At 48.4% G+C, this 23,132-nt stretch overlaps 1 protein-coding gene across 1 annotated transcript in view; it reads right to left on the bottom strand.

Moving 5' to 3' along the window:
* Window positions 1-3,927: 3,927 nt before the first annotated feature.
* IGDCC4 (immunoglobulin superfamily DCC subclass member 4) overlaps window positions 3,928-23,132 on the bottom strand; it is a 96,298-nt gene continuing 77,093 nt past the window's right edge. The window contains exons 12-20 of the mRNA XM_054388147.1: window positions 20,734-20,841; window positions 19,848-20,031; window positions 18,989-19,116; window positions 18,359-18,529; window positions 17,849-17,986; window positions 17,327-17,432; window positions 16,210-16,444; window positions 6,766-6,930; window positions 3,928-4,458 (exon numbers count right to left, since the gene is read on the bottom strand). Of these exons, the coding sequence (XP_054244122.1) occupies window positions 3,928-4,458; window positions 6,766-6,930; window positions 16,210-16,444; window positions 17,327-17,432; window positions 17,849-17,986; window positions 18,359-18,529; window positions 18,989-19,116; window positions 19,848-20,031; window positions 20,734-20,841 (1,766 nt within the window). The remainder of the gene's footprint in view (window positions 4,459-6,765; window positions 6,931-16,209; window positions 16,445-17,326; window positions 17,433-17,848; window positions 17,987-18,358; window positions 18,530-18,988; window positions 19,117-19,847; window positions 20,032-20,733; window positions 20,842-23,132) is intronic.

Genomic DNA, 23,132 nt, shown 5'->3' with positions numbered 1-23,132 from the left:
CTCACGGCAGCGCAGGGAATATACAGTTGTGCATCCAAACAGTTACATCAATATTACAAAATGATGCCAGTGAGGCAACCCTGGCATTTTAACCATGTAAAACAAGATTCGCCAGCAAAAAGTTGGAGAGCAATAATCTTTAGTGTTACTGAAAGGAAGGAAAGGCAGAAAGGAGCCTGATGGCTAGGGACGTATATTAAGTGCGATGGGCAATTAAAAGTATCAACAGTTTGTGTGTCTGTGAGAAATCGGCAAGAAAGCAACGTATTTCCTGGTAAAAAAATAGATGCACTGGTTGCTTCCAGAGTACATGGGAAATAGGTGTCATCTGTCTTCTTCTGCTCATTTCTAGCTGAGAATAGCCAGGTCCCACAGGTGTTCAGGACAGGAGGGGCCTGGGCTGAGAATAGAGAGGTCCCACATGCGTTCAGGACAGGAGGGACCTGGGCTGAGAACAGAGAGGTCCCACCTGTGTTCAGGACAGGAGGGACCTGGGCTGAGAATAGAGAAGTCCCACGTGTGTCCAAGACAGGAGGGACCTGGGCGCAGCCAAGTTAGGGGACACCCCATGCTCAGTGTGGATACGTGTTCATACAGAGCAACTTCACTGCTGCTGGTCAGAGGTGCTCTCCTTCCTGGCTTTGAGGGAATTGCCTTATTTCTGTAGCTGAGGTCTGGTGTAGCAGTCCATGGCCACCAGGGTACTGGGACCTCCAAACGCTGCCAGTTTCACTCTCTGGTACCCCTTGGTGGGATGTAACAAGATCAGAACGAGCCCCAACGTGAGGAGATAAAGTGTTTTTGTGATGTGCAAACAGAATTGTTTGCACTCTGCTGCATCTCCTCAAAGCTCTTGGAGCACGTAACTAACTTGGTGGTTTTGTGGTCAGCCCAAAGTGACCCAGGCGAATGGTGCCACACTGTACCTGCTTGTGTTGGCTTTAGTGACAGGTAGATCAGCAACACTCACCCCATGGCTAGGGGATTGATAAAGTCAGTGCAGATAAAGCAGAGCATGCACAGAAACTGTGGCACTCTCCTAAGCCAGCCACAGGACTGAGCCTCCATCCCCACAGGCCTCTGGGTGCAAAGCTGAGGGCTGTTACACGGCCTGTGCCAGATACAGCGTCACAACAGAGAGCCAGGAGAACTCGGGTGCCCTGGTCATACCCACTGTTGGCCAAACTCATCCCAGTGCTGACCTCCACTCAGCAGGAGCAGTCCTTCACCATAATGTCATGTTTGCAGGTGGATAACTTGGTTTTGGAGGTGAAAGGAATTCCTCTAGAGTGAGCTTTCTGGAGAAGGGTCCTTCTCCCTTCCTGCACATCAGCGGTGGCAACATGGCTTCTACAGAGTCTGTCCTGTCACTGGGGAAGGACAAGGTCTCTTCCATGAAATTAGCTGCAAACTGAGGTCCAGCTGCAGGACCCTCCCTCATCCTCTACAGCCAGTGGCCGACACTCCCCAGCTGGAGGGTTGGTACCTCTGCCATACAGCTGTGAACTGCCCTTACTGCCTGCAGCAACACCACCTCACTGCTTACCACTAACCCTGTGGAGTTGTCAGTTTCAAAGTCTGGTGGCAGTCAGTTCTGGAGGTTATTGACACATTTCCTCTGCCCACCTCTGATTTCTTGCCTTGTCCAGCCTTGTTCTGGTACCCTGCTCACTGCCACTGATTTCCAGTCTCTGTGCCAGAGCCCTTTGGAGTCATGGCACTTCAGGCATTTCTGAGAGTCCTCAAGACACCAAGCAGCTGCTGGAGAAACAGAGCAAGTGCAACCACTGGAAATACAGCCTTTTACCAGAACCTCATGGTGGGAAGAGATGCTGCAGGATAAGGAGAGATGAAAGCTCCACTGTCCTTCCCAGCAGGGTACATGGAGGTTTGGAGGTACTCCTCTACTGAAGAGCTGAAGCTAACAGGGTTTGATGGAGGCTCGCAAGGACACAGCGATCCAGCTCAGCTCCAAACACAGGGCAAACTGTGACATGGCTCTTCGCAACAGAAGAAGGGATAAGGTGCTGGTGGAACACAGTTCTCCTTACTGCAAGCAGTGGTATCTCAGTCCAGACTTCACACAAAAAACAACACATTAAGTCTTTTTCAGGATCTCAAGTCAGCACACAGCTTCCCACATGGCTTCAGATGAATTTCATTAAGAGAAGAGGGAGATGGGTAATCTCGTCCCTCAGTTTTTAAACAAATGGCCAGACCTCCAGGACAGCAGAACCTTTACTAAACACCCAATGAACAGAATTACCAATCCCTGCTACCCTCGAGGAGCTGGTGCAGTCTGTGGCATTCCCAGTCAAAGTCTGCAAGCCTGGAAGAGGGCAGAGGCAGGCTAAAGAGATGGTAGAGAAATGTTCAGCAGAAGGCCAGGCTGAGGGACATGTCAGCAACAAGTGTCAGCAAGGAAGAGCCACTAGATGAGTTTCTAACCAGATGGACTGGTACAAGACCAAAGATTGGATTTTAACTTTTAAGATCTGGTAATGATCTACTCTTAAATAAAAAAAATAAAAAAAAGGCACCAAAATCCAAAAGCTCTTTGGCCAGGACTCTCAAACAACTGGAAAATTTCATGTGTTCATTCAAAGCCTTCAGCAATTCCACTACTTACAGGAGGCTGAAAGCCACTCTCTGGAAGAAGAAATAGATGCCTCCCAGATCACAAATTGCTTTTGCAATTGTTGGTTCTTTCTTTCTCTTTGCTAGTATGAGCTAGTAAAGGAAAGATGGATCAACATCCTGCCAGTCTCTGTTGACCAGCTCCTGCAAAACCCAGTCCTACAGAGAAACACAACCCAATCCTCCAGCTCCAGGGAAGGTGCCCTACAGCAACACTTAGAAACATAGCAAGAGAGACATCAGCTCTGGAGCACTACACATTAAAAAAGAGTCAACAACCAGTGCAAACATATTCTTTAGAAAAAGGCAATATAAGAATAAGTTAAAACCTATAATGGACTAGAACAAAACAGTAGGTTTACTGCTTCTTTTCTCCAACAGACATGAGGTAGTTTTGTTGTTAGGGAGGAAAAAAAAAATAAAGAGAGAGAGAAGTAGTAAAAATTCTACTCTATACCACACACTACTCCACTTTATAAAATTAAATAATATAAAGATGTTCCAAGGAAATAAAAATACATGTTGTACATTAAAAGGACAGATGTGCACCTAAAATATTAGGTACAAGAACCTACATAAAACAAAGCCCAGGTTGGTGAAACGACCCAGACACTGAAGAAGGTTCTGTATAGTAACAAGTTGTTAGAGGCACTCGTAGAGTGTGTAATAAAAGGCCACTGCATCAGGCCTGCTAGCGAGAGTTACTGCGGTAGCGCACAAAGAGAGCCTTATAATCCTTTTAACCACGGGAGGGCAGAAAAGGCTGGTGCTTACAGCTCGCCGAGTCTGTTTGTGTTGGCTTCCACCCCCTTGTGGGACTCCTCTGACAAAACTCATCCCAAGGATGGGAGGCAGTGGGTAGTGCCAAGGGGCTGCCTAGTGAAGAGACAGCTGAGAAGCATGGCTCGGTGTGCTCTGTCTCTTCCCAGCATTGCAAGACGTCTTGCCAGTCACCTTGAGGACTGCAGTAAAGCGACAGCTCCAGTCTAATGCAGAAGTCTGTTTAGCTCTGGTTTCACATCAGGCTTTGGCAGATGGGTCAGTTCTGCTCCCACAAACATCATCACTCATAGGCTTCAGCAGGAAGGAGATGGGTCTTTACTGATCTACCTACTCGTCTGTTGAAAGCAGTATCTAGAGCTGAGAGGTCCAAATCCTGCTCTGGTGAGATGTTGTACCTTCCTAGCTGCTGCTGGGCCCAGTGAGTCAAGGGTACACACAACCTCACAGGGACAGGCCCTTCCTAGTGCTTCAAGCTCTCCCATGATCAAAATCAGATTGGTTCACTCTTCAATGACTGTGGACACATGCCATGTTCTCAGATGCTGAGGATGAACTGGTTAGACCAGAGTTACTATAGAGGGGGGCCTCTTCAGGGGATGGGGAAACTGACTGGCACTTGAGTGGCTGCATGTTCCCCCTGCCTTCCTGGACAGAGTCTGAATCTCCGCTCTCCACTGAATCCAGGCTCTCCCCGTGGCTGTGGAAGCCATTGGTGAGCCCACAGGCGCCAACAGCCTCTGTGTTGTTAGTCTGTCTGTCGGGACATAACGTCTCCTCCTGGGCCTGAACCTCAGCATTGCCTGTGCAGTCCGCCAACACTTGGCTAGTGTCCTGCTGGGTGCTGGGAGAGCCAGAAAGAGCCAGCTCTCCAGATGGGAGCTCTTCAGGCTCCTGGTCCTCAGTTTCTGTCTCTTCGCTCTCCAGGGTGTGCAGCTGGGGGTCATAGTCTCTGTCAGAGGCTGAAAAATCAGAATGGACGATGACCTCTGCTTCCACTTGGTGGAGGTTGGCTGGTGGGTGGCTTTTCTTTGCTTCATTCTGTTATCAGACAGGGGGAAAATTAAAAAGAAAAAAAAAAAAAGGTAAAGGAAATGAAATTCAGGTAATTGAGGCTGTGACCCAACCAAGCACTGGAATATATTTCTCTTTAATCTCACAGAGTGCAATGGGATGTCCACATGCCTCCATTAAGCATTATCTTGATACGTTTCTCAGAGCTGAAGTCTAAAGAAGGGTCTCAAATCACCTCAGGATCATAATTCCTATTTTACATTGGGGAAAGCAAGTCCCAGGAGAGTGAAGTGATTTGCCCCCAGTTTCTTGGCAGGGTGGAGCAACCATTCCTCCAAGCCTCTGTCAAAGTCCACAATTTTCAAAACTCACCACTCTGTTTCTATATTAAGGGCCAGAATTCTAGAGGGGGAGTGGGCAACACTTTAGGAAACTTGCTTCTGTCAGAGACAGCTCATGATCCAGACCCACAACTAGACACCAGGGCTCCCTTCACTCTCCTGGTTTAATTTTGTTTATGTCTCACAACAGGTTTGTTCACCAGAGCCCTGGTCACAGCTTGCAGAAGCTGGTGTACACTCAAGCATCTGAACTCGGAAAACAATCAGTCCTCCTCTGTGGTGCTTGAGCAGACTTCAGCCTACAGGCGGGAATCTAGCTGATGAGATTATCATCTTGCTAGATTATCATAGAATCATTGAATGGTTTGAGTTGGAAGGAACCCTAAAGATCTAGTTCCAACCTCACTGCCATGGGCAAGGCCATCTTCCACTAGGACACGTTGCTCAAGGCCTCATCCAATCTGGCCTTGAGCTCCTCCAGGTAGGGGACATCCACAACCTCCTTGTTGTGGCAGGGAACAGGGCAACCTGTTCCAGTGACTCACCACCCTCACTGTAAAGAATTTGTTCATAGTACCCAGTCCAAATCTACCCTCTTCCATCTTAAATCCATCCCCCCTCTTCCTACCCACAACAACCACTTGCAAAATGTCCCTTTCTCCAGCTCTCTTGTAGACCCCTTTCAGGAAGGCTACTATAAGGTCTCCCAGGAGCCTTCTCCTGGCTGAACAGCCCCAACTCTCTCAGCCTGTCCCTACAGGGGAGCTGCTCCAGCCCTCTGATCATCTTCATGGTCTCCTCTGGACCTGCTTCAACAGTCTGATGTCCTTCTCATGTTGGGGGCTCCAGATTATCATTCAGTAATTTAAAACAGATTAGTCTGGAAGCTCACAAAGTGCTCTCTAGGCAACCAGTGCTCAGATTCTGGGCTGAGTATGATTTAGGAGCAAGAAGATGATTCAAAGTATGGAAGAAGTGATATTCCATGTGTCACTCACACTTTCTGTTGAAGCCAACTTTGTGCATCATTTACATATTTTAACACTTTTCCCCTTTTGTTGACCAACTGATGGGTGAGCTGTGCTGTAAGCAGTGCCCTGTAATTGGGTTGTAAAACATTGTCTTAACTCTAGCCACAATGTTAATTGCATCCTGTGTATAATTGGTTTTCACACCACTATCTAGGAAGGAAACATAGGTAGTTACTCTGAAGTTGCTGAGGGTGAGGGGTGAACTTTTTAAAACAATAGCCCAAGAAATGTGTTACAGAAACAGCTGGATCAGGTGTCAGCTTGCTGTGATAAGGCTGTAGCATAGACACTGTGCAAATCCCCCCAAACACCGGAGTGAACCCTTAGTCCAGTGAAGAAATACCAGAAACAGGATTTCCTCTCAATCTCTGCACCCACATACAGAAGACAAGTGCAGCAGAAATTGTTCTACCCTCTCTGGAGAAGGAGTTTAAATCAATGCTTGATCTTTGACTCCTTTTACAGACAAAATGCAATCCCTCCTTCAGGCCAGCACACTGTAGATCTTACTGACTGTGCTGAGCACTGCAGCTCCTAACTCATTCAGCAGGCAGCCTGCTGCACAGCCACAGCAAACACCCAAAAGCAGACTTCTGGTGCCTGTTCCAGGTCCTCAGGAACTGGGATTGCTGACAGCCGAGCTGTCTGGCCCTATTTGACCACCACCACCAGAACAAGACCACAGCACAGGCCCTCAAAGGCTGACTGGAGTCAAGACAGATCAGGGGGGGAGTTGAGGCTTTGAGCAATGCCTGAAAAAAAACAGCTTTTACTCCAATCCCATTGGAGTCTCACTGGCATACACTCCTTTACCCAGGGAAAAAACATAAAGCCAACTAAAGCTGCCTTGAGAAGGGAACATTTTCTGCTGTGCTACAAAGTAAGGGAAAGGGAGATGGAGAGCATGAATGGGAAAAGGCACATCAGAATCCACAAGTCACTAAAGCCCCAAAGACACCCACCATGACAGCATCATAAACCAGAGCCTGCAACAAAAGCTTCTGTCCCGCGCTGGAAGGGAGCTTCAGCGAGCCATTGACAGCAGAGAGAGGCTCTTTTGTGATCGTGTCCCCGTATCTGGTGATGCTGTTTGTCCAGGGCTGGCTGGCTGATTTATTCCATGAAGACTGCAGAAAGGAGAAAAGACCCAATTATCACAGACACAGATTCTTATCCTCATAAACCTGAAATGAGAAACAGCTTGGAAAAGGAAAGTGCAGGATGGGAAATATCACGGTGTTAGAAATGCCAGTTAAACGTGGAGAAGGCTTCGGATGGCAGCCGTTTAAGCATGCTCCCTGCAACAGCCTGGCACAGGCACATCACCACAGGCTCTATGGCTCTGTTGCCCGATGCAGAGCAAGTGGATGCAAGCTGCCAAATGGTTCACAACTGGTCTCCTAAGGGGCTTTCCACCAGTTTTCAAAATCTGAAGCCAAGGAGTCTATTGTGACACAAGACTTCATTTAAAAGTCCATCAAAATCAACTCCCTGGAAAGCCACAAACGACCCAGAGCTGTGTGAGCCTACTGAGAATTGCTGCAAAGCTGGAAAGGAACAAGGACGGTAGAAAGCTGGAGTTGAATGATGACAGCATCTGCTTTGGTATAGGCAATGCTCTGCAGCACGGAGGAGGACCCTCACCTGTGTGCACTGGCACGTGTGCTCCAGCCAGAGCTGAAGACAATGCTACACTGCTTGCTCTGCAGCACAGATTTCCTACTTCAAGCTGGGGCTTGGGTAAACACTCTGCTATTCCCCATCAATACACAGGCACAAAATTAGGGGCGTTTTTTTTTTTTTTTGGTCACAGACCACCAAGCAATTCTTAGCTCAGCTTTAAATCCCCTGGGCAACCAGTGTTACCTTGTTTGTAGATCTAATTAAATTATATGGGCTGAACACAATTTGTTCTGGGTTCTCTCAGCTTCCCCTTGCAATAAACTGTTGAATGCACACCTCTGTGCATGGGAAATGTGTGCCTTTAAGAGCTGAAGTTATTTAACAGCTCAGACTATTAGTTCACAGGCACAAAAGTATTTTCTTTCCACGTTTTTATTTTATTGGGCTGTCCTGCATATACCTGAGCTCAGCCCTGCTAGTGACTCACATACATATGCATACTAAGGACCACATCAGCTGGTTATCTCTGGCCTTGTCCCACAGATGTTACCTGTGGTCTGGATTGAAGTGAGAGGACAACACAAGGCTGAAACAAAGAGAAAACCCAGACCTGACTCTACTGCCAGTGTTCATGTGCACAACCTGGGGGTACTGGTCAATAGCCAACTGAACGTCAGCCAGCATGTGCTCAGGTAGCCAAGAAGGCCAACAGCATCCTGGCCTGCATCAGCCATAATGTGGCCAGCAGGACCAGGGAAGTGATAGTGTCCTTGTACTCACCACTGGTGAGTACCTCAAATCAAATACTGGATTCAGTTTTGGGCCCCTCACTGAAAGAAGGACATTGGGGTGCTGGAGCATGTCCAGAGAAGGGCAATGAGGCTGGTGAGGGGTCTTGAACACAAGTCCTATGAGTGGCTGAGGCAGCTGGGGTTGTTCAGCCTGGAGAAGAGGAGGCTGAGGGGAGATCTTCTCACTTTCCACAACTCCCTGAAAGGAGGTTAGTGAGGTGGAGGCCAGTCTCTTCTCCCAGGTAACAAGTAATAGGACAAGAGGAAATGACCTCAAGTTGCTCCAGGGGAGGTTTAGGTTGGATATTTGGAAAAATGGGTCATTGGGCACTGGAACAGGCTGCCCAGGGAAGTGGTAGAGACACCATTCCTGGAGGTGTTCAAAAGACGTTTGGATGAGTTGCTTATGAAGATGGTCTTACAGTTGTGTACAGGGAGATGTTAGGTTATGGTTGGACTCAATGATCTTAAGGCCCTTTCCAACCAGGCAAGTCTATGATTCTGTGTCTGTGAAGGGTGAAGATACATGGCACAACTATCCAAAGCCCTTATTGCCAGGCAGGAGAAACTGCCCTGCATACGTGGCCACTACTTAGACCAGAGCTATTCCAAGCAACAGTCAGTGTAAGCATGAGTCCAGCCAAGATGGCAAGGAGGCTTCTGACATCAGCCTGACCTTGCATGAGTCATTTGACCTCCTTATGCCTCAGTCCATCTGGCTGGAAATGAGGTAGAAATGCAGGAGCAGATGTGTATGAGCCAGGCATTCCTAACCCAGCTACTTATCAAGAATCCAGTGCTGCCTTGTGCTGTGGGTGCTGGCAGAAGGTGCACGGAAGCTCTTCTGTATGTGCTGCAGAGCTGCCCTGGCTTTGCCTCAGCACTCCCTGTCCACCCCAACTTAAGCCCCAGAAAGGTGTGGTACCTTGAGGGAGGCAGAGCAGTGTGACATCCCAGCACCAACCCCAAGTCAGAGGAGCTTTGCTGCTAGCAGCCTCAGGATCCAACAAGCAGTGAAGGGCAGCACCCTGCAGAACAGCGACGTCTGAACGCAGCGCGGCGGCATTCAAGCATTCGCTGATTCAGAAGGGTGCTGGAGGCAGTGTCTTTGCCATTCCTCTCTCCACAACCCTCCACAAAATACTCTGAGCCAAGAGCGTTCCCTGATTGCTCTCTTTCTAAGTGGACAACCATTAAACCACACTTTAATAGCAAGGAATCAAGCAAGTGATGGCACAGAGCTCCCAATAAGGAGTGGCACCACATGTAGGTACTTAAGGAACGTGTTCCATTTGCTTCTGCTGCCATCTGAGAGGCTTTCGGCAGCAACATCACTGACTGATGGCTTCTGTGCCTTTTCCAAGGAACATACGTTACTGAGCAAATACTGCCTGGAAATCTCAGCCTTGAACCTACACAAACATGCACACAAACGTGTGTCCTGTTAGAGATGCTTCCATGCATATTTGCCATCAGAAAGAGCTGAGCATCGTACGCACACACACAGAGCAAACTTGAAAACCTTCTTGCAAGCGTCTCGTGAATACCAAGAAATGTGGAAAGAGGCAGTTCTGCTGCAATTCCCATGGACCATCTGTTAGCAGAAATGTCAATCTGCCATGTTTACATAGGTTTTGATGACTCTGGGAACAGCCTGTTCAGCTCTGGCTGAAATTGGCTGCAACTAAGAACAAACTTGTTTTGTACCAGTTTGCAACTTTCAACAAACAGAAAAAAAAAACCATCAGCCACACAACATGGCCTAGATCCCACATGTTGTTCAAGCACATTATGTTTAAGAGGGGGGAAAAAATCCTCTTGGGGCTCAGGCGTTAAAGTCAGGCAGCTGCAGTTAACTTTAGGTTTGTTTTCATCCCAGACCTGAAGAAGGTCTGGTGTGCCTGAAAGCTCCTCTGCTTTTTCAAGCAGTGTGTTTTGGTGTAATAAATGATACTAGTACTTGCTACTTGAGGCAGGGGCAAGCACAAACACAGGCTGGGCAAGGAGTCGCTCAAGAGCAGTGCTGAGGAAGAGGACTTGGGGGTGTCAGTTGATAAACTCAACATGAGCTGGCCATGTGAGCTTGCAGCCCAGAAGGCAACCATGTCCTAGGCTGCATTAAAAGAAGTGTGGCCAGCAGGACAAGAGAAGTGATTCTGCCCCTCTACTCTGCTCTTGGGAGACCCCACCTGGAGCACTGCATCCAGCTCTGGTGCCCCCAGCATAAGAAGGACATTGAATTGCTAGAATGGGTTCAGAGGAGACCATGACGATGATCAGAGGGCTGGAGAACCTTCCCTATGGGGAAAGACTGAGAGAGTTGGGGCTGTTCAGCCTAGAGAAGAGAAGGATCTGGGGAAACCATATAGCAGCTTTCCAGCACCTGAAAGGGGCCTGCAAGAAAGCTGGGGAGGTACTTTTTACAAGGGCTTGTAGCGATAGGATCAGGAGCAATGGATTCAAGATTGAGAAGGCGAGATTTAGACTGGAGATGAGGAAGAAATGCTTTATGATGAGGGTGGTGAGACACTGGAAGAAGTTGCCCAGGGAGGTTGTGAAGACCCCCTCCTTGGAGATGTTCAAGGCCAGGTTGATTGAGATCTTGAGCAATCCGGTGTCCCTGCCAACACCAGGGGATTGGAACTGGATGATCTTTAAGGTCCCTTTCAAGCAAAACTATTCTATGAATCTATGAATGTCTGAAGGAAGACAAGGAAACGTTCTCTTACAACAGAATAACAAAGGCAAGAAGTGTCAGTCTAATACTAATTTAAAGAGGGAAAAATCCCTTTGTCAGTTCACTGCAAACACGAGAATGAGAACTAATAAAAACATCTTCCAGCAGAAGGTGTTTCCATTACAGCTAAATCCTTATCAAAGCAAACAAGCCTTTTCATTTCACCCTTTGTGTAGAAACTCCGAGTGGTAAAACTGTGCCTCGATCACGTTACCTTTCTTGTGACAAGTAATGATTTCATGCAAATAGATGAGCTGAGGATGAGCATGTAGGAAATGTTGATCTTGAAACCTTCCCTGTTGTAAGAGGATGGTTATTTGAACTAGCTTGCAATCCTGTACAAAACAAGGCTGCTGGCATTCCAGATGCACCCAGCTTTTAAAGGTGTCACAGCAGAGAGAAAGGAGTCATTGCTGAATGACACCACAGCAGTGAGTGGGAAAGTGCAAGGTCCTGCACCTAGGTCATGGCAATCCTAGATATCAATACAGGCTGGAGATGATGAAATTGAGAGCAGCCCTGCAGAAAAGCACTTGGGGATGCTGGTGGAAGAGAAGCTGGACATGAGCCAGCAAAGTGCACTTGTAGTTCAGAAGGCAAATGGCATCCTGAGCTGCGTCAAAAGAAGCACAGCCAGCAGATTGAGAGAGGTGGTTCTGCCCCTTTGCTCTGCTCTGGTGAAACCTTATCTGCAGTACCGTGTCCAGCTCTGGGGCCCCCAGCACAAGAGAGACATGGATCTGCTGGAGCAAGTCCAGAGGAGGGCCACAAAGATGATCAGAGGGCTGGAGAACCTCTCCTATGAAGACAGGCTGAGAGAATTGAGGCTGTTCAGCCTGGAGAAGAGAAGGCTCTGGGGAAACCTTACAATTACATTTTGATATCTAAAGGGGACCGACAGCAAGGCTGGGAAGGGGCTGTTTAGAAGGGACTGTGGTGATAGGGTGACGGGCAATGGTTTGAAACCGGAGCAGGGGAGATTTAGGTTGGACATAGGATGAAGTTTTTTACAGTGAGAGTGGCGAAATACTGGAACAGGTTGCCCAAAGATGTGGTTGAGGCCCCATCTCTGGCGACATTCAAGATCAGACTCAATGTGACCCTTGGCAGCCTGATCTAGTTGGAGGTGTCCCTGCTGACTGCAAGGGGGTTGGACATGCTGACCTTTGAGGATCCCTTCCAGTCCAGTGCAACCTTTGAATCTGTGAAAGCTCCATGACATGTAAACAGAGAAGCATCCAGGTCCTTAGCTGCGCCTCCAAACAAGATGCAACATAACACAGACTTCTCCCCCACCAGACAAAGGAGAACCTCTGCTGACTCTCCGTGGGAACACAGCTTTCATCTAAGACTTTTTCAGAAAACAGTGGGACTTCTTTTTTCCATGCAGAAAGATTTCAACATGAAAATGACAAACAAGGCGGGGGGATCCAAGGTCCCTGATGCATTCCAGCTTTTGCTCTCCAAGTTACTGACGGGCTTCATGGGATGCAGTCCCCATGGGGAGGAGGCCCTCAAGGAAGGAGTGGAGCAGTAAGCAAGGAAGGTTCCAGCTCACAAGAAGCATGATGTCAAACATTTCCAAGCCAAAATGCTTGGGTTTGGCTTCATTCAATGAAAAGCTGAAGCCTTCCATGGAAAGCAGATGCTTTTTAACATTCTCCCCCACCCCCTACATTGCTTGGCTCAAAAGCAGCAGTGACAGAGATGTCTGAAGCAGAGCCATTTCATCATCCTCAGTCCATCTGTCAGGGGAAGCAGAGCTGCATCACTGTGGCCTGTGCATTACGGTGTCATTTATAACATGGGCTACTGAGGGCATCAGCCTGGGGGTCACTTGAAAGGGTAAGAGAGTAAGAGGAAAATCACTTGTCAGTGTATTTACAAATCCTCCTGTGTGACCACTGGGAAACACACAGCAAGGAAGAAAAAGAGGCTGCTAAGTGGCGGAGTGTGCTCCTGCCTAATGGAGCTGTCAGCTGTCCAGAGCAGCCCTGAGCTGAGGGCTCGGCTGCAGTGGCACCTCTCTGCCCTGTACACAGGGGCAGGGTGGCCAGCTGGCTCCAGTGGGGTGTCTAGCAGCACAGATTGTCCCACCTTCCACTCACACATCCTGCACCAGCATGACTTGTAACAACTCAAGAGAAGTCACAGCCCTATGCTCAAAGGAACTGCTGGCCCTGACTTGAAAATGACCAAGGGGGCTTCTCAAAACCCTTGCCTGTGATTCTTTGCAGGAGTCAGTTCAAACCTGAGCTTTCCTGAAGTCTTTCTGCCCTTGGTCTCCAGGCCTCACTCCAGCAAAGTGACATGGCATGGGAACAGCCCCTTCTTTGTGCCTGTGCATCTAATAACACAGAGCCTCCAATCTCCACTGGAACCTTCAGATGCCACAAATATAAAACCAATGAAGAATAATCCATGACTGGTAATGAGCCAGCACATGGAAAGCCTGTAAGCAGGGGGCAGCTAGCACTGCCACTGCTAATGGCAAAAGCCACCCAGCCAACACAAAACAGGTTTCAGGACTGTAACTTGAGGATGGAGAGGCAAGCAGGCAACTGGAGAAGGTCATACGGGCCTGGAGCTGCCAGGTCCTTGTCATAACAGCTACACAAAGCCACCCAACAGTAGCAGCAGCAGCTGACTAAGTCTGTCCCAGGCATCATCCTGAGCCCTGTGGTGATGTGGCATGCTGTTAAACAAAAGGAATCCCTGGGACATTTCTCACTCCCTTTTCTTTACTGACTAGGACTGCGAGTGATAGCATCCAACCTAGAGCACCCCCAGAAGCTTCCCCTCGCCAGGCTGCAACAGGAATCCACAAGGATTTTCCCTTCCCTGTGGTTCCATCACATTCCCTGCCATGGGTTCCAACCACTCATGGTGTGAGAGAAGAAAAGAGAAGGCAAGGAAGGCAGCTGGTCACTGTAGGGCACAAAGCTCCAGGCTATGCTCTGTTCCAGGCAGGGTCCCCAGGGTGTTCTGGCAGCCCAGCTTAACTGGCTGGTGGAAGAAGCCATTTGCAGCACAGAAGACAACCCAAGGAACCTACAACTCACTGCTGGGCCTTGGCTAGAAGTATTTTGTCCACACATACAAGGAAACGTACACACAACAGCACCAGACTCTGATTTGTATCTGTTGTGGGAACCAGGCATGTGTGCACCAGTCCAGCCATGCTTATGAGACCTGCCCAGCTCCTGGGCCACCCAGCCAAGTAAAATCACATCATCATCCAGACACATGGCCTCTTGACAACTGCAGTATAAAGATGGTTTTGGCCTGAGCCTTTTCATTTCAGTTATGCACCTCGGAGTACTGAGAGGATGCAACGATGCTCAGGGCTGGCGCAAGTGGCACCTGCAGAGGGAACCGGGCAGTGAGGGAGCAGGGCCTCCTGCATGGGAGCACATCTCCCTCCAGTGCCCGCTGCTGGCAACAACAGCTTGTTGCTCCCGGCCACCACTCGAGCTCTCCTTCACCTGCCAGGTCATCCTTGCCGGTCGCCACGGGTGACAGCACTGCTCTGCGGGTGGCTGCGTGTGGCTGCTCCTCAGTGATCCCAGCTTCCCTACTCACATCCATCAAAAAAAACGAGCTCTTTATTCTGCTGGCAAAAATACTCAGGGAATTTAACTCTCAGTGGCCTTTTCCCATCCAATTATGGAGGTAGAGACTACAACCAGAATCACTTCTCCCTGAAGCTCCCTGCTCTGCTGGACACTGCCAGCCTTTGTGACAGACACTGGGAGCTCCAAGCTCTCAGGCCTTGGCTCTGCCGTCTCCAACCTCTGCTCCACGCACCTCAAAATCTTTCTGTAAAACTCTGCAGACAGGATTGCTGCTTTGAAAGAGAGATCTGATCTATACTGAAAGAATGGTGAAGCACTGGAATAGGCTGCCCAGGGAGGTGGTGGAGCCACCATCCCTGGAGGTGTTCCAGAAGCGTGTAGAAGTGGTGCTTCAGGATATAGTTTTGAGGTCATAGTAGTTGGGTTATGGTTGGACTCAATCATCTTAATTTTTGCCAGTCTTAATGATTCTATGATCTGGCTCTGCTGCCCCCAAGGACTCCCAAGGGTAGGAACCTTCCCCACCCCGCCCTGTTCTCAGGGTAAGTCATCATCACTGAAAACATTTGTTCCTTATTTAAGAGGGAGAGCCATAGGAAATTCCTCACACCCTTTGCCCTGGGTCCAGACAGGCAGCTACATTCCACCAAAATCCATAGACACAGCTTGGCTGCAAACTGCCTCCTTCAGGTGAGTACTGATCTGCCACAGTGCTTAGGGATGGCCAGGAGCATGGCTCCAGCTCACAGGATTATTGAAGCCAGCAGAAGATGTTTTGTTTCCAAAGACCACACCAGGCAGCAGCAGGACAGGCAGGTCTCACTGCCAGCCAGGTACCCTGCCCTCACCTTCCCACCAGTGGCACACAGAGAGCATCACCGGCGCCAACGTGAAATCCCCTGTGCTCACTATGCATTTGTTTTACTGAACCTCCTAATTACTTTACATGCTCTCCCTGGGCTACAAAGACAGACATAAACAGATTAACTAAATTAGGCCAATTAAAGGTTCCCTAATGGAATGAAATGTTTCAGGCAAGCTTGAGGGAGAAAATGGGCAGGGAGGAATGAAAGACAATGCAATGTCAGACAGATCAAGCAGGGCAGGAAAAGACCACTTCAGAAAAGAAAGGTTCACAAATAAAACGTAATTTCATCTCTTGAGGGTGGTGAGATGCTGGCCTGGGTTGCCCAGACAGGTGGCGGATGCCCCATTCCCTGGAACCATTCCAGGTCAGGTTGTCTGGGGATGCTTTAAGGATGCTTACTGCAGAGGGGTTGGACTACATGACCTTCAAAGGTCCCTTCCAACCCAAACCAGACTATGATTCTATGATATCTTCAGAGGTATTCCAATGAACATACCATTTATGGACAAAGCTCCTTTTACTTTAAGCAAAAGAGTACTCTGGAAGGTAGAGCATCTCCTCTAGACATAACACCTTCTCACACCATCTACATGCCACATCAACAGCAACAGTATAGCTTTCTGCAGCAGGAAGTTTGGTAGCTCCTTCTCTAGGAATAAGGGCTCACTGTCCCAGGAGATGACAAGGGGTGGTAGATGGCACAGGGATCTCAAACGTAGATCTGACAGCCAAGACCAAGCCAGTCAATTTTACAGAGAGATAAATGCATGGGTGCCTAGGTGGAGTCACCACATGCATGGGTCCTTCCTTACCTTCCTCTTCACGTGGATGGTGTCCTCAGGGAGGCTTGTATGGATGAGGCTGTGCACTTCTGACAGTTCTGTGATGTCCCCCAGGGGCATGGGTGCATCCTCTGGGAGTGGGGACATCAGGGACTCTAGCTCATGTGAATCCAAGGTGGCACTGGGAGCTGCCACCCCTTGCCTGCTCCGGTGGTAGTAAGTGTGATTGCCAGCTGCCTGGGAATCCAGGCCTGGCAGGGCCTCCCTGAGGGAAAACAGGCAAGACTTGACATCAATCATGAGCCTCCTTCCTCTGTTCCAAACAGCCATGGACTGCCAAAGTTCCAGCACAAGAGAAGGGATTCTCTGGCCCCTGCCCATGGGGAGCTGTGTTACTCCTGTCACCTCTGCTTTACAGACAAGGGATGCAATAGGACAGAGAAGTTTGGTGACGACATTAGGATGAGATTTCAGAAGTTGCTTGTTCCTAGTCCTGAGATCTGCCAGCAGCTCAAAACTCTTCTCAACAGCAAAGCTGTTTTCTGATTGTGGATTTTCACAGAATGCCAGGTTGGAAGGCACCCCAAGGAACAGCTGGTCCAACCTTTCTAGGTGTAGTTGAAATGAGCTGGCCCAGCACCCTGTCAAGCTGAGTCTCAAAACTGTCCAGGGTAGGGTAATCCACCAATTTCCATGGGAGATGATTCCAGTGTCTAACTGTTTTCATGGGGAAACATTTTCTTCTGGAATCCAATAGGAATCTCCCCAAGAGGTTGTAGTGAGACTGGGGGTCAGTCCCTTCTCCCAGGTAACAAGTAATAGCATGAGAGAAAATGGCCCCAAATTGCACCAAGGGAGGTTTTAGGTTGGATATGAGGAAACATTTCTTCCCCACAAGGGTTGCCAAGCACTGGACCAGGCTGCCCAGGGCAGTGGTGGAGTCCCCATCCCTGGAGGGGTTTCAAATCAGTGTAAATGTGGTGCTGAGGGACATGGTTTAGTGGTGACCTGGCAGTGCTGGGTTAACATCCTTGAATCCAGCTGTTAAAAGTCTTTTCCAAGCTAAATGATTCTATGATTCTACCATGAGAAGCACTTCAGTGTATTTTGTCTGCTTCCACACCTGCAAAGGCGAGGTGACACCAACCTGTGCTTGCTGTTGCGGAAGCTGGCACACATGCAGAAGAGGATGCAGAGCAGCCCCAGGCAGACTCCCACGATGATCCCTGTGACAGAGTGGATATCCAGAACATCTACAGAGGAAGGACAGAGAAAGCATTTAAGCTGCTAGCAGGAAGAAGGTACACAGTGTCTCACATTCAGAGCAGCACCATCTTCACTAAAACCAGCCCCTAGACACACCAAGGATGGAGATCACTTGGCTGTGACAACTCAGAGCAGCCCAAAGCAAACTGCCAGCTCTGCACATACAGCAATTCCAGGCCTAACAGAAAGGCAGCAAGATGCAGGTAGCATGTGCACTGCCACAGGGGCTGGGATGGGGAAGGAAGATGAAGTTCAGCTGCAGGATAGGTTCTGCAGCTGCCCAAGGCCTGTGGAACTGCACATTTGAGGACTCTGCTGGCGAACAGAAACATCACTGCTGACAAATGGTGGTCTTCAGCAACACAGCTCACTTCTTGCACCAGAACAAAGGGGAAATTCTTACCAGACAACTTTTCCCGGAGGGTGTGCACATCCTTAACATTTGAATAGGGACCAGATCCCACAACTGTCTTTGCTCCCATCTTGAAGAAGTATCTGGTATCACTTTCCAGACCATGCACTTCAGTGCTGAAGATATTTCCTGATCAAAAGCAAGTCAAAAGAGGTTTAAAATGTGCAGCTTCAAGAGCATTTAGAGGCTGCAGCAAAGCAGCAGTGGAATTCAGTTGGACCCTCGTAAGTGAGGGATTTTGTGTCATTATCTCTAAGAGGTACTTCATACACCTCATGTCTCTCAGTAGTTGTGTCCTTGGACTCTCCTGTATGACTAGGAGCAAAGCCCAGCATATGCTCCAAGAATGGAGCACAAGCTCATTGTAGCAGGACCTCTGGAATGTTTATTTGTATGTTGTCCAAGTAAGGCTCTGACCAACCAGAGCTCCCTGGCAGGGAAGAAGGCATAAGAAGGAGGAGGACGTGGGGAGGAGTATTACAGTACCTCAAGGAGGCTCACCTTCTCGTGTCAGCAAAGTCCACATGTCATCAGGCTGCGTGTTGTTGGCATTGTAGAGGATGAGGTACTCCACAATGATGCCGTTGGGCTCGGCAGGAGGGCACCAGTGCACTTGCACAGCGTAGGGGTTGAGCGGGTGCAGCCGCAGGTCAGATGGAGGAGTTGAGGGACCTGCCACAGACAAGTAGTGAGCCAGCATGAACAGCAGAAAAGAGGAGAACATTCAACCTGCAGCGTATGGCAACTGCTCTGCCTTCTCCAAATCTTTCTCAGTGGTGGAGCAGCTCTGTTTGCAAACATGAAATGAAGGCCAACCTGAGTGGTTGCACACCTCTCCAAACAGGCTGTGGAGAGCAGAGAGAGGAGGTTGCTGTGCCCAGTACAGGGCAGGACTTGTGTACCATGGTCAACCAGTCAGGGTAAATATAACAGTGCTGATGAAGCCACACAGCTCAGTTTGAGGCTGTGTAACATCACTCATATTTGAGAGAATATTCCTAGCACACCCTCCCACCTTGTGTCTTTCTTCTCCATCTTCCACAGTGATCTATCTGGAGAACATTAGGAGGGATTTGATAGAGATTCAGGAAAGCCAGGAGAAATCAGGATACAACTCCCATCAACACTCACGGTCAGGAAGGGTGAATCGCTCCACCACGCTGCCGAAGGGGCCGTCAATGCCAACACCATTGGACTGCACAGCAAACTCATACCTGGTGTAGGGCTTCAACCCACTGATGAGAATGTCTTCATCCGAGCTGCCAAGAGAGGACACATTCACAAGGCCATGAAACTATGTGTTTTCTCACCCACTGTCACCTTGGTACCTTACCAGGAACACTGCAAGAGATTATCCTAACTCTTAGAGTATTTGATGTTTCACCTATAGCTTCATCTCCTGCTGTCATGTGAATGCAAGAGCACTCAGCTCCTAGACACAGGGCAAAGCAGGTTTCCAGCCCTCAGGACCATCTCTCATGTAGAGAAAAGCTTGAAAACAGCCTGGTTCGAGACTGAAAACCTGCACAGGAATCAAGATATAAAATACATCCCCATTATATGCTGAAAATCTGCACAGGAATCCAGATACAAAATACACCCCCAAATTATCATAACTGCTTAAACTCCAATAGTTTTTAAACCAAACTTGTGAAGATCATCTCGCAAATCATGAATACTTTGTGACTGGCCATAACTGCACCTAGCTATATCATTAACATGGAAACAGGCATGTAAGGTCCTAGCAGAGCAGAAAAGATGCAGAAATCAGATAGTTAATGATTCCCTTGGTATTCAAGTCAGAGACAAATCCCAGTCCCACACTTCAGCAGCTCTGGAAATATCTATCACCAAAGCAAATGTTTCCAGCACGTGAAACACTAAGGATTTTGGTCAGTGCTGGAAATTCCATGCAGGTTCCTCCTGCCCTGTGTGTTTATTCCTGACAGGAGCAACACGTGGCAGATGGACCCTCAGCGTCCCTCTTTACCTTGTGTAGTACGTAACAAGAGAGGCATTTTTCAGGCCCCAAGGGCTGAAGCGCACGGTGTAGTTGACAATTTTGACTGTGGTGAAGTCAGGTTTTTTCCACCTTAGCCAGATGGAAGTTGAGCTGTTGGACTCTGCATAGACTTGGACTGGAGGCAGTGGAGGACCCTTCTGCACAGGAGGATCTATGGTGCAAGACAAAACGAGAAGAGATGTGGAGTTGTACATGACAGTAAGGCAAAAGATAGCCATTACAGACACAGAAAACATGGAACATGGCCTTGGTTGTGACACCTGCACCAACATGGTGGCCCACAGTGTAAGCCTAGATGCCCAGCTCAGCCCTTCTGCGCATGCAGCAATTTATGCTCTTCCTTGTGTATGGGAATGATCACAATGAAAAACCATGCACCAAGGTGGTGACAGTGGAGCACAGGAGGTCATCATCAAAGCTACTCAACTGACAGCCCCACACTAGGTTAAGAAGCCCAAACTCTTCACCATCCCACAACGGATTGCTGAGAGTGGAGCCTAGGTCTTCAGAGCTTTTATTCTTTATTAGACTGCATAAAGCCTGGCATGCTGCTAATTCATGTTCTCGAATCTTTGTAACACAAGAGATGAACTCCATGTCACTTGTCATTCCCTGAGCCAGTAACAGGGCCAGAGAGGACACAGTGAAGGTCATCCACACCCAGTCAAAAACAACCCTAATGGGAAGGAGAATTTTCCCTCCTTTCTCTCCTTTCCAAGATAATTCCTCCAATGCAATTTACAATGACTGTCAAAGGGAGTTTTCTTATATTGGGACCATCCCCATCTTCCCTCTACCCTTCCTTTGAAGCCACATGCCAAGAGACAGACAACACATGAAGGGCATTCCTCACCTACTGCTGTTGCAGGTGCCTTTTCTGTTTTGCCCTTCCAAACCGCTGCATAACCATCTTCGTGCTTATTGAATGCCACCAGCTTTACCTCATAGAGCTTCCCAGGAGCTGGAAAAAAAAAAAAAAAATCAGGGTTTGTCTGAGGTTACTTTTGTTACCAAACCTCCCGAGTTAGCCACATTTTCTTTGATCTCACCAGCTTTTCACACCATCCAAGAAAGCCCATTGACCTGAGCTGTATTTGCTACAAATACAGCAGGGAGGAGCCCCCTTCCACCTCCACATGCAAACACTGTCACAACTGGTAGACACCACAGCTTCCCTCTAGTTCTTCCCTCTCTTGTTACAGAAATTATCAGCAGCCCCAGCCACCAAGGGTTAACCAATGTCATGACCTGTGGCACATCATCTCACGATTTCCTGATCTTTCTCCTTTGCAAAATGCTGAAGAAACCTGTGCACAGTGACTCCACTCTCCCTCGTGGAAGCAGAAGCACTGCATTGTTTGCTCCTGAGGAGTGAGGACATCCTCTGCTCTCCAAAATGCACCTCCCATTTCTAAAGTCCTTTCTGATTTATTCACTGCTATGAGGATCTTCATTCCAGCACGTCCTCACATGCCCTGTGAAGTCACTGGCAGCTTTTGCTGTATGGTGACTATTTTGTTTTCAGATTTGCAATTAGAAAAGCAACAGCACACACAAAACCCACACTAAAACCTGGGCACCCCCATTACACTCTTCCCATTAGACAGCCACATACTCTTGTGGGGAACTTCACACGTGGACCCCGAGTGAGCTGCAGGACAGGATGCTCTGTCTCCAAACAGTGCTACCCTGATCCAAAATTCACTTCCCTTTCCTCCAGCCTTTCATCAGCTGAAATACTCCTCTGCTGTGTTAACTAACATCTGAGGGGTTTTCTAATGGAGATGTTTAATTAAGGAAACAACTTGGGAGAGACAAAGTTCTGCAGTATGACACTCACCAGCTTCTCCCTTCAGCAGCCAGGCCATTCAGAAGCTCAGTGAGAGCAGCCCAGGGCTGCCTTTGGTTGCCTTGGCTGCAGCGCATTGATGAAGTTTGTTCATCTGGGACGTGCCTGTTCATTCCCTGCCCTGACAGATCACCACTCTCTTTGCCAGACAACGTAAGCAGAATAAAACCTTTCTTATTGATGCCAATTTTATTATTACTGCACTGATTATGCTCCCAGAGGCTAATGGTACCAATTACCAAAGGCTTTCTCTGCTCCACAACACATGTTCGCGCTCAGAATAGAAAAACAGCTCAGCCACATTTTTCTTCCCAAAAGAATCCCAAAAGCAAACAGAGTTTTGTCTGCCTCCAAGGCTCCCTGATCTGCATTTCTACACTCTCCAGCCATAGGAAAACATTTCAAACCCCCACAAGGGGCATGAGACCAAAGGGCACTCAAATTCCAAATGGCTGGGACCACAGGCTGGGTGGAACAAAGAACCCCACAACCTGTCTGTGGCCAGCACACACACTCCTCCTGCCTGAGCATTGTGTCTGGGCTTCACTGGGATCCAAGCTCATCACAGCTGATGTGATCCAAAATGATGAGGAACAGCTCACAGATGTGATGCAGCTGTGCACAGCTCCTGGAGGAGAATGGAGTGAAGGAAAGGACAAGTCCTGTATCTCCATCCCTGGGTAGGATCAATACAGCAGCCACTTAGACATGAAGCCAGGGGAGCTTTACTGCAAGATCAAGCAATCCACATTCTGAAGATGGGGGTATTTTGGGTTTCTCAGTTAGAGGCTTGGCTTCAATTTTTACACACAGGCCCAGATGTTCAAGCTCTTGGAACACGCAGATATAAAGCTCTATCAAGCTGTCAAGAAGCTAGTAGGCAGCATGAAAACAGATGTATTTCACTACATTCCATCATACATAAATATAAGCAGAATAATCTAGTCCAGGTCATTTCAAATCACAAATCTGCATGACTGCATAATATATCCAATATGCTAAAGATGTTGCTTGACTCCACTTTCCCAAGGTGTTTGGACTGGCCAGATGCCATATGCCATACCTTTCTGGAAGTGAGGAAATACCCTGATCTCCAGGGAGTGACTCCCACAGGAACACAGGCTTTCTTCAAGGGACTGTGGAAGGCAGGACCAAATCCTCACCATTTGTTTTTCATGTAGATTATGGTCCTGGCAGTTGCACACCATTGCAGAGCTTAACTGGCAGAACACAGATGGAAATCAGGAAGGATTTCTAAAGGGAAAAGCCCTTCCAGTGACTCAGGGCAGATTCCTTTTGACTTTGTAGACTCATGAAATTGCTGCATTTCTTAAGTGCCTTTGAACAGCTGCCCACCTGTCTCTCAGGATTTCAGCACATACCTCTCTTGACAAGGTACAAGG

Source organism: Indicator indicator, chromosome 16 (genome assembly GCF_027791375.1).
Source record: "Indicator indicator isolate 239-I01 chromosome 16, UM_Iind_1.1, whole genome shotgun sequence".
In the NCBI taxonomy this organism is placed as follows: domain Eukaryota; kingdom Metazoa; phylum Chordata; class Aves; order Piciformes; family Indicatoridae; genus Indicator; species Indicator indicator.
This window is presented reverse-complemented; position numbering and strand designations above follow the sequence as displayed.